The 13,888-nt window shown below is 43.9% G+C and overlaps 1 protein-coding gene across 1 annotated transcript in view; it reads right to left on the reverse strand.

Moving 5' to 3' along the window:
• The window catches only part of LOC124776894 (putative ATP-dependent RNA helicase TDRD12), a 451,178-nt gene that overhangs the window by 154,607 nt on the left and 282,683 nt on the right, over positions 1-13,888 (reverse strand). The window contains exon 14 of the mRNA XM_047252081.1: positions 386-514. Within this exon, the coding sequence (XP_047108037.1) occupies positions 386-514 (129 nt within the window). The remainder of the gene's footprint in view (positions 1-385; positions 515-13,888) is intronic.

Genomic DNA, 13,888 nt, shown 5'->3' on the forward strand with positions numbered 1-13,888 from the left:
TCCATGGTAAAATGTTTCTGAAAACTGCAGTGTTATGGTGTACACACCACATACTATTAGAGATATTTTGCACCATCTGACTATTAAGTTTCAAACTGATTTTAAAAAATGAAAAATATAACACACTCAAGTAATGGCCCAGCACATTACCGACAAGTGTTATTTGATCCAGTGCAACAGAAGGGTGGGTGGGGGGGGGGGGGGGGGGGGGGGGGGGGGGAAGTTGCAAGAAATTGGTTTTTTGGTTTTTACTGTAGATATTAAAAGTAGTAGTACTTGTAATCTTGTCATTTACAATGTTCAATATAATAACTGTAAAAGAATTTTTTACATTTTTTCTTCTGGCTTACTGAAAACTGAAAAACAAAATTCTGAAGATACTTACTGTGGAAACTGCCTCAAGGTCAGGGGAGACTGTAGCTCCCAGTCGTTTCATTAAATGTACAATTGTTGGCAGCTGTTTAGCATTTTCTTCTCCCATTAAAATATGAACAACACACTCTTGATGCAATGCCTGAAAATACCAAGTGTAGCTAAAACAGTCTTCATTGTACTTAAACATTAACCTCTCTGTGATAACAATACATAAAATTGCTTCTGCTGTGATACAAGCAGCTACACAGCACAATAGGCAGTATATAACACTCAATTTGGCTTTAAATTTTATAAAATTATTGTCAAACGAGTTACAAGGTGGATGAAAAGACATATTATATTACAAAACACTCAAGGGCTTAGAGTCTCTATATGGTGAACAGCAATTTATCCTTTTCATAATATTGTCATTATTCCATCCTGGATTTTCCGTAGTTCGAATTTAAATTAGACACTAAAAAATTTCTCTTTTTCAGAAATGCTTATTGCACTTAGCCAGTCTGCATTTTATATCCTCTCCACTTCAGCGAACTTATTCTGCAGCTTCAATAGCAACCTTCATCTACTATTTTTACTTTCTCATTTCCCAGTCTAGTTCCTTCAGCATCGCCTGATTTCATTCAACTACATTCCATTACTCTTGTTTTACATTTGCTGATGTTCCTCTTACAAACTCTTTTCAAGACGCTTCAGCAGCTATTCCAAGGCCTTTGCTATATCTGGCAAAATTATAGTCATCTGCAAACCTCAACGTTTTTATTTCTTCTTCCTGAACTTTAATTTCTTCCCAAAATTTCTTCTTGGTTTCCTTTACTTTTGCTCAAAGCACTGTTGTAATTGAGTTTGCAATAGTATGAATAATTACTATGGCACAAAGAACTTTTTTCCAGTTAAAATACTCTTTTGTATTACATTTTTACATTACATGAATAGTATTGCTTGGATCCTGTGAAGAGTGATCTCAGGAATGTGGAAAGAAATACAGGATGTACATCATTTTTACGTGCAATCAAACAATTTAACTTTATGATAGGTTATAGTGCCTTCGATTGTGGCACCATGCACAATCATTAACCCAGCTCCAGGGAGGTAGGGTCCCCTTCCCTATTCCTCCACTGGGGTAATTCCTGTCTGGCGCATCCATGTCGCGGGGGTGGGCATCCCACACTTCAGTAGGCCGGAGTGATAGGATGGCTGAGTTCAGGCAGGGACCCAATCCCGTGGGGTATAACACAGAACACATGCCCAGCGTTACGGGTGAAGACTTTAATGGCAGCGATGATGGAGAAGAAAGACTTCAGAACGGCGTAGCTGGCAGATGAGGCAACCCTCTTTTCTGAGGATTAAATGAGAAGGGAACCACTGCCTTGTGGTGGAGGAGAAACTGCAAAGGCGAAGGGAGACAACCCCAACAGAAAATCCTTCCTTGCATTAGGCCTAGCAAGCCAGTAGGAAAGTCTTCATATATTGCTTTCAAAACACAGACGAGCCTCAGAACGAACCACTCAGGATTTGACTCCACTGCTTCTTCAGGTACAGGTGTGAATGATGGGAGACATGATGATATTCATCGCACAAGAAGATGAAACCAAATGGACTAAAAAATAACCTAAATATTGGCACCCTTAATATATTAACCCTCAATGGAAAAATGGAAGAAATGACAGATGTACTAACAGAGAGAAAGTTAGATATTTTGGGATTAAGCAAAACGAAGTGGAGGGAAAGGTTGAGAAGAATTTGAGAGGAGGAGGAAAACTGTACTGGAGTGGGAATAGCATGTTCGGAAGAAGTGGTGTGGCAATGATGGTCAATAAGAAAGTACAAAGCTGTATTGAAATTGTGAGATATCAGACAGGATCATAATCTTAAACCTGAGATTCCAAAAAGAAACACTAAAAGTTATTCAGATTTATGCACCTCAAGTGGGATGTGGCAAAGAAGAGAAGATGGACTTTGAAAATGAGTAAGAGAAACATATAGAGAGTGCTATATACTGATGAGAGATTTTAATGCCAGGTAGGCAAAGACAGAAAGTGATTTGAGCAAGTGTTGGGATGTTTTGGATATGGAGGCAGAAATGAAGAAGGGGAAAGACTCCTGGATTTGTGCCAGAGGAATGGAATGAAAATAGCAAATAGCTGGTTTATGAAGAGAGAAGTCATGTTGTAAGTGATTATATTCTAGTAGATAGGGAATAGGGAGAGAAAGTAACAAATATGAAGGTAATTCCAAGTGTGAGTGCAGATGGAGACCATAGATTACTGGTGGGACAATGGAAAATGAGTCAGTGTGTGAAAAATAGAAACCAGCGGAAAGTGATGAGGATATGGGGTTGGAAACTAAAGGAGAGTGAAAGTGTTGAGAAGTATAGAGAATTAATCACACAAAAATTTCCAAAAGAAGTTTTCTGCGATGTAGGAAAAGAATGGAGTTTATTAAAAGACACTTTAGTCAAAGCACCACAAAAAGTATGTGGTAGAACATGTGGTAAAGAAAAAGTAAGACAGACAAGTCGGTGGGATGATACCACAATCCAAGCAGTTAGAAGAAAAAAATGGAGCATGAAGAAAGTGGTGGATAACTAAAAATGACAAGGATCATAAAAGATGTATAGAGAAAAAGAAGAAGTGCAAAGAAATAGTGGAAACAGCAAAGAAAAAGGCATGGGAAGAGTTTACAAAAAAAAAAAACTTGCAGAAGAGGTGAAGAGCAATAAGAAAATGTTCTATAAAACGATGAAAAATAAAAGGAAGGCTTCTGAAGTACCAGTAATGATGGAAACAGAGGATGGTACTGTGATTGAAGATCCAAGGAATATAAAAGATCTCTGGAAAGAACATTTAAAGAAAGCGTTAAATGCTGAGGAGTAGGAACACGAGGAAACAACAAATAATGGAGAAACTGAGAGCAGCTGGAAGCAGAATTAGGACAAATTATATGGGAAGAAATGGAAATAGCTGTGAAGAAGATAATTGGGGGCAAAGCCCCAGCACCTGATGAAGTATCAGTGGGCATGATAAGAGCGCAGGTCCAGTGGGAATGCAGTGGCTGTATAGAGTACTATCAAGTGTGTGGAGAAATAGTACAATACCTGACGATGGGAGAAGAGGAGACATTGTTCCCATCTTCAAAAAAGGCAATAAAAGACTTTGTAAAAACTACAGAGGAATAACCCTTATGAGTCACAGAGCCAAGATTTTTGAAAGAATTTTACTAAATCAAATAAGTGAAAAGGTGAAATAGGAGCTGGGTGAAGAACAGCATGGGTTTAGGAAAGGAAGAAGCACAATCGACCTGATATTTTCTATCCGTCAACTGATGGAAAAAAATGGGAGTATAACAAAAGGGTGATAATGGTTTTTATAGACATAGCAAAGGCATATGACTCAGTTAACCCTGGGGACTGACTGTGATACATCTGATGACAGCAGCAATCTGTTGGGATGGGTTTGGAGAGGAATAGCAGAGTGGGAGTGAGGGAAGATGATGCACTGCCTGTGGGAGTGCACAGGGATGTGGTGGGGTACTGCAGGACTGCTAGATGCTGGATGCTGTGCTACAGAGGGAGGTGTGAGGGGGTACAAGGCATGTGCAGTGCTGGAGTGGGAGCAGTGAAGGAACAGATACATGGAGGAAAGGGACTAATGAACAGTGAGACCACAGTGGTTATGAGAGCAAAGGATTTGTTGTAGGGGGAGTTCCCACCTATGCAGTCCAGAAAAGCTGGTGTTGGTAGCAAGGGTCCAAAAGGCACAGGATGTGAATCAGTCATTCAAGTAAAGCACACTGTCTTGGGCAGCACATTCAGCAACTGAGTGACACTACTGTTTCTTGGCCATCATTTGGCACTGGTCATTCATGTGGAAAGACATCTTGTTGGTTGTCATGCATACTGAGAAAGTAGCACAGTGCTTTCAGCTTAGTCTGTGGATTGCAGGACTGGAGCAGTTGATAGTGGGAGGCATATGGGGCAGGTTTTGCATCTAGGTCTCTGCCATGAGGCAACGCTTTGGAAGCAGAGATGGACATGGATATTGGGTAGGTTAGGTGTGCGACAGAGTACCACTGTGGGAGGGACAGGGACAACAGTGAGGAGGAATTCCTCATTTCAGGTCACAATGGGAGGTAGTCGAAACCCATGCAGGGAATGCAACTCAGTTGCACCAGTTCTGAGTGGTACTGAGCCAAAAGACAAGTGCTCCTTTGTGGCTGGACAGTGGATGTGTGGGAGGTGCTAGGTGACTAGAGAAACAAAGCATGCAAGATATATCTATGGACAGGGTTGGGACGGTAATTGTGGTCCATGAAGACCTTAGTGAGACTCTTGGCATATTTGGAGAGGGATTGCTTGTCACTACAGATGCGACAACCACAGATGGCTAGGCTGTATGGAAGGGACTTCTTGGTATGGAATGGATGGCAGCTGTCCAAGTGGAGGTATTGTTGGTGGTTGATAGGTTCAATGTTGACCGAGGTACTGATGTAGCAATTAGACAGATGTCAACAATGGGGAAGGTGGCTTAATCGATTAAGGAGGATCAGATGAAGCAAAATGGGAAGAAGGTGTTGAGGCTTAAGAGGAATGTGGAAGAGTCTCATTACCCCCGGTCCAGATCATGAAGATGTCATTAATGAATCTACACCAGGCGAGGGATTGTGGATTCTGGGTGGTTAGGAAGGATTCCTCTAGAAGGCCCCTGAACAGGCTAGTATAGAATGGTGCAATGTAGTCTGCCCATTGCTTTACCATGGATATGTTTGTAGGAGATGCCTTCAAAGGAGAAGCAATCGTGGATGAGGACATAAATGACCACAGTGATAATAAATGTGGATGAGAATAGAGTTATTCATAGCGATGAGGAAGGAGCTTGTAGGTTTGTAGTCAGTCAGATGCTGGGAAAGGTAGTGTTCAATAGCAGAAAGGCCATGGGCAGTGAGAATGTTACTGTAGAGGGAGGTAGAATGTACAGTGATGAGTAGGGAGCCAGGTGGTAACAGAACAGGAAATGTGGAGAGTCAGTGAAGGAAATGGTTGGAGTCTTTTATGTAGAAGGTTAGGTTGCAGGTAATAGGCAGAAGGTGTTGATCTACAACAGCAGAGATTCTCTAAGTGGGGGCAGAGTAACCAGCCACAATGGGGTGTCCTGGGTGGTTGGGTTTATGGACTTTAGGAAGCAAGCAGAAGGAAGGAGGTATTACCTGTTGGAGGGACTCTGTTGGCTGTCAGATACATCCACCTACAAACTGTGCCACAGTGACCCCCTTCCAGAAATCCAGAAGCATCTCCAGTACCTCATGAAATCCATGGTTGCATCCCTGAACCTCTCCTCTGAGTCTACCTCCCTCCTCACCCCCATTAATCCCCGTGCTCCTACATTCTATATGCTTCCTAAAGTTCATGGAGCCAACCACTCAAGACAACCCTCTGTGGCCAGTTATTGTGGCTCCTCTGAGAGAGTCTCTTTTTCATTTATCAATACCTTCAGCCTATTATCCGTAACGTAACTTCCAATATAAATGACATCAACCAACTCTCCATACTTCCTGTTTCTTTATCACCTGGCTCTCTGCATGTCACTGTCGATGCTACCTCCCTCTACACTAATACCCTCACTGCCCATAGCCTTGCTGCTACTGAACATTACCTTTCATAAAGCCTGACTCCAGACCTACAACCTCCTTCCTGATCCCTGTGACCAACTATATCCTCATCTACAACTACTTCATCTACAAGAAACTCCATGGTACAACATAGAGCACCACCTTATGCCACTCTACTCATTGGCCTTCGAGAGGAATCCTTCGTATTGACCCAGAATCCCAAATCCCTCATCAGCTTCTGATTCACTGATGACATCTTCCTGATCTGGACCAAGGGAGTGGGCATGCTATCCCCATTCCTCCTGACACTCCACACACTCTTACCCATTCACACTACCTCGTCCTTTTCAACCCAACAAGCCACAATCCTCATTATTTACATCCACCTTAAGGGTGGCTACATCAGGACCTATGTTCACATCAAACCTACTAACCACCAACATACCTCCACTTCGACAGCTGCCACCCATTCCTTCCACACAGCCTAACCACCAATGGTCACTGCATCTACAGCGATAAGCAGTCCCTCTCCAAATCTGTCAAACATCTCCCTGTGGCTTCACAGACTAAAATTACTCACCCAACCTTGTCCAGAAACAGAGCTCCTGTTCTTTGTCTCTCTAGTCACCTATCACCTTCCACACATCAACATTCCATCAATACAGTAACATTCCTCTCAGTACCACCCAGGACTGGAAACTGAATTACATTCTCCACCACAGTTTCAAAAGCAGAGCCACCTATGACAACAGCCATGTGAACTGCAAACTAAGCTGCAACCACTTTGCTGCTTTCTACACTCCTGGAAATGGAAAAAAGAACACATTGACACCGGTGTGTCAGACCCACCATACTTGCTCCGGACACTGCGAGAGGGCTGTACAAGCAATGATCACACGCACGGCACAGCGGACACACCAGGAACCGCGGTGTTGGCCGTCGAATGGCGCTAGCTGCGCAGCATTTGTGCACCGCCGCCGTCAGTGTCAGCCAGTTTGCCGTGGCATACGGAGCTCCATCACAGTCTTTAACACTGGTAGCATGCCACGACAGCGTGGATGTGAACCGTATGTGCAGTTGACGGACTTTGAGCGAGGGCGTATAGTGGGCATGCGGGAGGCCGGGTGGACGTACCGTCGAATTGCTCAACACGTGGGGCGTGAGGTCTCCACAGTACATCGATGTTGTCGCCAGTGGTCGGCGGAAGGTGCACGTGCCCGTCGACCTGGGACCGGACCGCAGCGACGCACGGATGCATGCCAAGACCGTAGGATCCTACGCAGTGCCGTAGGGGACCGCACCGCCACTTCCCAGCAAATTAGGGACACTGTTGCTCCTGGGGTATCGGCGAGTACCATTCGCAACCGTCTCCATGAAGCTGGGCTACGGTCCCACACACCGTTAGGCCGTCTTCCGCTCACGCCCCAACATCGTGCAGCCCGCCTCCAGTGGTGTCGCGACAGGCGTGAATGGAGGGACGAATGGAGACGTGTCGTCTTCAGCGATGAGAGTCGCTTCTGCCTTGGTGCCAATGATGGTCGTATGCGTGTTTGGCGCCGTGCAGGTGAGCGCCACAATCAGGACTGCATACGACCGAGGCACACAGGGCCAACACCCGGCATCATGGTGTGGGGAGCGATCTCCTACACTGGCCGTACACCACTGGTGATCGTCGAGGGGACACTGAATAGTGCACGGTACATCCAAACCGTCATCGAACCCATCGTTCTACCATTCCTAGACCAGCAAGGGAACTTGCTGTTCCAACAGGACAATGCACGTCCGCATGTATCCCGTGCCACCCAACGTGCTCTAGAAGGTGTAAGTCAACTACCCTGGCCAGCAAGATCTCCGGATCTGTCCCCCATTGAGCATGTTTGGGACTGGATAAAGCGTCGTCTCACGCGGTCTGCACGTCCAGCACGAACGCTGGTCCAACTGAGGCGCCAGGTGGAAATGGCATGGCAAGCCGTTCCACAGGACTCCATCCAGCATCTCTACGATCGTCTCCATGGGAGAATAGCAGCCTGCATTGCTGCGAAAGGTGGATATACACTCTACTAGTGCCGACATTGTGCATGCTCTGTTGCCTGTGTCTATGTGCCTGTGGTTCTGTCAGTGTGATCATGTGATGTATCTGACCCCAGGAATGTGTCAATAAAGTTTCCCCTTCCTGGGACAATGAATTCACGGTGTTCTTATTTCAATTTCCAGGAGTGTATATGGGTACGACAACTAGCAAGCTGTCCATCTGTATGAATGGCCATTGCCAAACTGTGGCCAACAGGCAGCTGGGCCACCCAGTTGCTGAATACCCTGCCCAGGATGATGTATTTCACTTTAATGACTGCTTCACTCCCTGCGCTATCTGGATTATTCTTACCAACATCTGGTTTTCTGAATTGTACAGGTGGGAACACTCCCTGCAAGAAATCCTTCATTCCCGTAAGCAACCTGACCTAATCCTATGCTAGTCCCTATTTCCCACCTACCTCTCCCTATCCGTATCCCAAACCCTATCCCTTTCCCTGCCCCCATTACACACACACACACACACACACACACACACACACACACTCTTACTTTCTATCCCACCAACATACCTACTACTCCCCTGACCCCAGAACAGTTTTCCAACACTGCACCTAGCAGCCCTATCCTGTCCCAAAAATGTCCCTACACACTTTTACAGGGAGCACAGCATGTTCCCCCATCCTGCCCTATGCTGCCTCTGATTTCTGTGACCCACCCCAGCAGATTGCAGCTCAAATCAGATGCAGCCATAGCTGGGACCCAGAGCTCAGAGACAGTAGCCATGTTTGTGTGAGCTGTTCGTGTGTGTGTGTGTGTGTGTGTGTGTGTGTGTGTGTGTGTGTGTGTTTGTGTGTGTGTGTGTGTGTGTGTGTGTGTATAAGTTTGTGTATGTATTGCCTACTTTGGAAGACAGGCTGTGTACAAAAACCTAAGATTCTAGCAGTCTTTCTCATTGTGCTTGTCTGCTATTCAGTGCCTTCTCTATGAGGTGAGTAGCAATCAGTCCTTTCTAAAATGTTATTAGTTCTAACAGGAAATGAGGCACTTGAAAAAATTCTACAGCTGCCGAAAACATTTGAGAATAACTTGAACCTCGGTTCCATCAAAATGGACTAAAACTGAACGTCACACACACACACACACACACACACACACACACACACACTGCTATGCCCCTACATGATGAAGGCTGGGCAGATAGTGCCAGTACTGTATTTCAGCAGGTGGATTAAGCTGTGGTGGTGACAGTTTTAGGGAACAAGCAGGAGATTTCACAAAAGCTTAAAATATGTATCACATTTGTGTCATGAAATTTGTAAAGGAGCCAACATTTATCATATGCATTGTATAACATGCCAAGATGTATAAAATAATAAACATGGAAAATATGTTAACACCTGTCAGAGAAAAAACTAATTGTACTGACTCTCAAGACTTAATTCAGGAATATCTCCCTGGTTTCTTAAGCAAATTAGAAAGTGAATGTTCTTGTTCGCCTTAGTATATTTGAGGAATGCTGACTACCAAGCTCAAAGATTGTAAACAATTCGAGGATTGTAAGAAGAAATTTGTCCTTCCTAGTCAAGACACAAGCCTGTTGTTTGACACCATATGGCTGCAAGAATAAATGAATTTTTTGAGGTTTATTAGGGGCTAAACACTGAGGTCATTAGTCCCTTTTTACCATTAAGAATCAAAACCTACAGGTTTCCAGTAGAAGAACAGAATGTACTACCAATCTGATGTTTGGTGCATCATCTGAAGTAAAGAGTGAGGTAAAATCAGTGGGAAGGAAATAAAACATCAAAAAGTAAGAAACTGCAATGAGGTAAGAAAGGTGTGCCAATCTGAAATTGCCAGACCCTCCCTGCAACTGGTCTATTCCATAGCAGGAGATAAACTTGCACACTCCAGCAGTCTCCCAATCACTATAGAATACAGGGTTAATTCTCAAGTAAGTGAAACATGTGTTTTCATTCATAATTAAAAAGGCAAAATAATACCAAAAGTTAAAAACAGGTTAATGTAATAAAATGCAACAGAGTGGAGGAGGTGCGCTGGCCAGAAGGTTCTGGAGGACCTCCAGACCCAGTACTATGTTGGGAGTTCCACTTCCACACTCTTCCAGTGGTTCCCCATTCACTGTAGAATATTAGTTGTATGTTCAAGTCACAGAATGAGAATAAAGCAGATGAGACCATGGTAATGAACTTCATGTGAGTATGTGTATAAACCAGTTTCTCGAAATACAACATAAAACCAGAGACGCTGCTTGGATGTCATCGTTTAACAGTAGAGGCAGAGTTGCCAAGCTTAAGTGTTTCCCACAAATGAGTGAAGTTGGAGCACCCTAACAGGGTACAAGCCACTGACATGAGGTGTATCACAATGACAACAGGGTAATCATCTCGCCCAAGGATGTGACGATAAATCGACCAGGTATGACCAATATGTAGCTGGTACAGGACAGCAGATTCCCTTTGAGAAGGGTGAAGGGAAGAGTGCCATGTGGCCATGGATTCCTTTACGGCATAGCTTGTTCATAGTTGTCACAGTGAGCCATTCCTTGTTCCTTGTCGCCAGAAACTGTCTTCGAGGCAGATCCCAGTGTCCCCATTTGCAGGATTTCCATCTCAGTAGCATTCCTACTTGACATGGAGTCAAGAAGAATCCAGTCAAGTTCCCAGTACTGTAGAGTTGAGTAAGAAGATCATGTATGGGCAAAATCAGTGGATTACAAGGAGAGCATTGCTTGTGGCATGCGGGCCTGTTAGAGTGTCACCATAGATTAGGAAATTTTTGCAAGAGTGAGTGCACATACAATCAAGCATTTGGATAATGGCTACTAATTCCGCTGTAGAAACAGTATATACAGACAGTTGTGAGTGTTGTTCACGACCCCTGGAATGTGTGAAGGCAATGTGATCATCAACCTGTGAGCCATCAATAAAGATGGCTGTAGAAGTACGAAATTCACCACGAAGTGAAAGAAACAAGCCAAAAAGTAGAGAGTCCTATCATTTCTGTTGAAAAGGTTCAGCTATGTCTCTGGATGAGGTACACACTGTGTTGTTTTGGGAGGGGGGTGTTGTGAAGAAACCTGCCAAGATGGTTCAAAGGAGGAAGACAGATGTCAGTGCAAAGAGATTCCAGACAAATTTCTGCTGCTGGAACGGCCAGATACTGCAGTGGTAAACTAGGTCCAATAGCTGTAAAGACGAAGGGACTGTAGATCCATAAGCAAGACACCCGTAATCTAGTTGGGATAGAACTAGTGCTTTGTTTAGGTGCAAGAGAGTAGAACATTCTAGATCACAAGAGATGTAAGTGGGGCAGTGGTGTGTGCTGACTTTCAACTGGCCTTTCTTTTTAAGGTGTTAATATGTGGTAGTCATGTCAATCGAGCAACAAATAAAAGTCACAGAACAACTATATAACTCTACAACACTGGGCATTTCATTATGAAAGTAGAGTTCTGGATCTGAATGAACAGTTCTACACTGGCAGAAGTGCATACTACATGTCTTTGCAGTGGAAAACAGGAAACCACAGTTGCGAGCCCAGGACTGCGCTTTCCTGATGACATCTTGCAGCTGGTATTCAGCAACATTCCTGAAGAACTGTGGCAAACACAAAAGACATCTACATATAGGGACAGTGGGACAGTGAGACCATAGGCCCTAAAGCATCTACAAGCCCATTAATTGCTATCACGGAAAGGGCCACACTCAGCATGAATCCCTGTGGGACTCCATTCTCCATTATATGGAAGGTGCTACTGGACATCCCAACCTGGACATGAAACAACTGGAGAGCCAGAAAATAAAATAAATTAAAACAATCGAGAAGGGCTTCCAAAACTTCATATGTACAATGTGGTAAGGATGTAGTATCACCATAATGTGTCACACGCCTTTCTTAAGTCAAACCAGACAGCAGAGAGATGTTTGTGACATTCTTACATACAGTCCATAGAAATTAAATGCTCAGTTGAGGATCTGCACTCCCTAAATCCACACTTGATGTTGGACAAAGGGTTCTCGTCTCAAGAGTCCAACATAGCTTTTGGTTCACTATTCATTCATGCAACTTTTCACACAACATTCGTAAGGCTGATCGGTCTGTAGCTGTCCATTTTATATGAGATTTTACCTGGTTTCAAAAACTGGACAATTGTGACTTCCATTCCCCAGTGCTGGAAACAAACCTCCACATCAGATATCACTGAAGACCAAAATATGAGGTGTTGGTAATCCACAGTTGGATGTAGCATTTCATTGGGGATTTCATCAGGTCTCAGCTTTGTGTCATGACTTACGACCAGAGCATGAGGAGTTACCATTCACTGAAAGGAGTGTTATATGGTTCCAGACATTGAATAGTGAAGAGTGGGTTCTTATCCTCTACCTGTCTTGTGTGTAGCCGAAAGGCTGAGGAGTAGTTGTCAAATGCACATGCTTGAGCAATGTGTTCTGGATTAACAGTAGGGTCAGAATGAATACTGTCATCTAAGAGAATAATGGGAATGCTAGTTGCTAGCTGGTGATCATAAATACAATACACCTGTGAAATGCACTGTGGCCCACACCTGTGAGGAAGAGATATGAGTTCCTGTTTCAGCAACATACTTTTCCCAAATTTTTCCCTTCTGGTGTTTCATAAGCTAGTGTGCCTGGACATGAAACCTTGAAAGACACCAAGATTTTGAACTAATGGATGATGTGTATGTCATTGGGGTCCCCACCACCAGTCTTACATTGCCTGAGAGATTTCCTGTTTCTGTTATAGGAGTGGTTCTCACAGAATGGGGAATTGTCAGTACTAGTGTCATATATTAAGTTGTCAATATTCCCTTGTAGAGTAGCATTGAATGGTAGGGCATTACTGAAAGAATATCAACTGTATTTCTTAAGTTTCCACTATCGATGGCACTCAGTTGGGTGACAAAGTGGGAGGGCCATAACAATCTGAAAATGATAAATCTTATAGAGATCACTATGTACCCTCCTCTAGATTGAGTGGAGAAGGCTAGAGTTACAGATCAGGAGATCAATGGCTGCATACATTCCATCTGCCAGACTAAAATAAGTTGGTGTGCCACTGTTTGGTGAATGTAAGTAAAGGTCTGTGATTAATTGTTCCATAGTGTAAATCTGTTAGATGTTCTACTGATGCCTCACAAGAGTTCTGGGCACTGAAATCGCCTAGCAGGAGGAAGGGTGGAGGTAGCTGATGGATCAGGTCAACTATCAACCGATAAGTCAGCTCCCTGTCTCAAAAGAGATATTTATTACAGAGAGTAAAACACATAGTTGTCCGTAAGCAAACAGCCACAGCCTCTAATGCGGTACTGAGTGGAATTTGACCATCAAAAGTGCCTGCAAGCATCAGTATGCAGACACCACCTGATGCCCTTTCAAGATCAAAACTATTTTTGAAATTGGCATGATCGTTATGTAAGGTAGGAGTATATGTTTCACAGAATGGAGTTTCTGGAAGGACTCTGTACATACAGCTATAAAAAAGGAAAGTAGGTATCCAAAGTGCCACTAGATGGCAAAGAAAACTATTACAGTTCCACTTGATGAAGGCTGTGGGAGTACCCAGAGATGGTGGGAAGAAAGTGAGAAGATTAATCATATTTCAGCCTCTGCCTATATCACCTGTTGAGTTGGAAAGAGAGGGAGGCAGGAGGTTTATGTACAGCTGAGACCACCTGGTCCATCTTCACCTTTCATTTTTTCTTGTCCTCTTTCTGCTGTTTATCTTTATTCTCCTTGTGGCGTTTCAACTCCAGGTGGGGACTTTTTTGTTTGTGATATCAGAAAGGGGGTATGAACAAGCTGTCCTGGGGCCCATAGCCTGTGTCTGATGG

Source organism: Schistocerca piceifrons, chromosome 2 (assembly GCF_021461385.2).
Source record: "Schistocerca piceifrons isolate TAMUIC-IGC-003096 chromosome 2, iqSchPice1.1, whole genome shotgun sequence".
In the NCBI taxonomy this organism is placed as follows: domain Eukaryota; kingdom Metazoa; phylum Arthropoda; class Insecta; order Orthoptera; family Acrididae; genus Schistocerca; species Schistocerca piceifrons.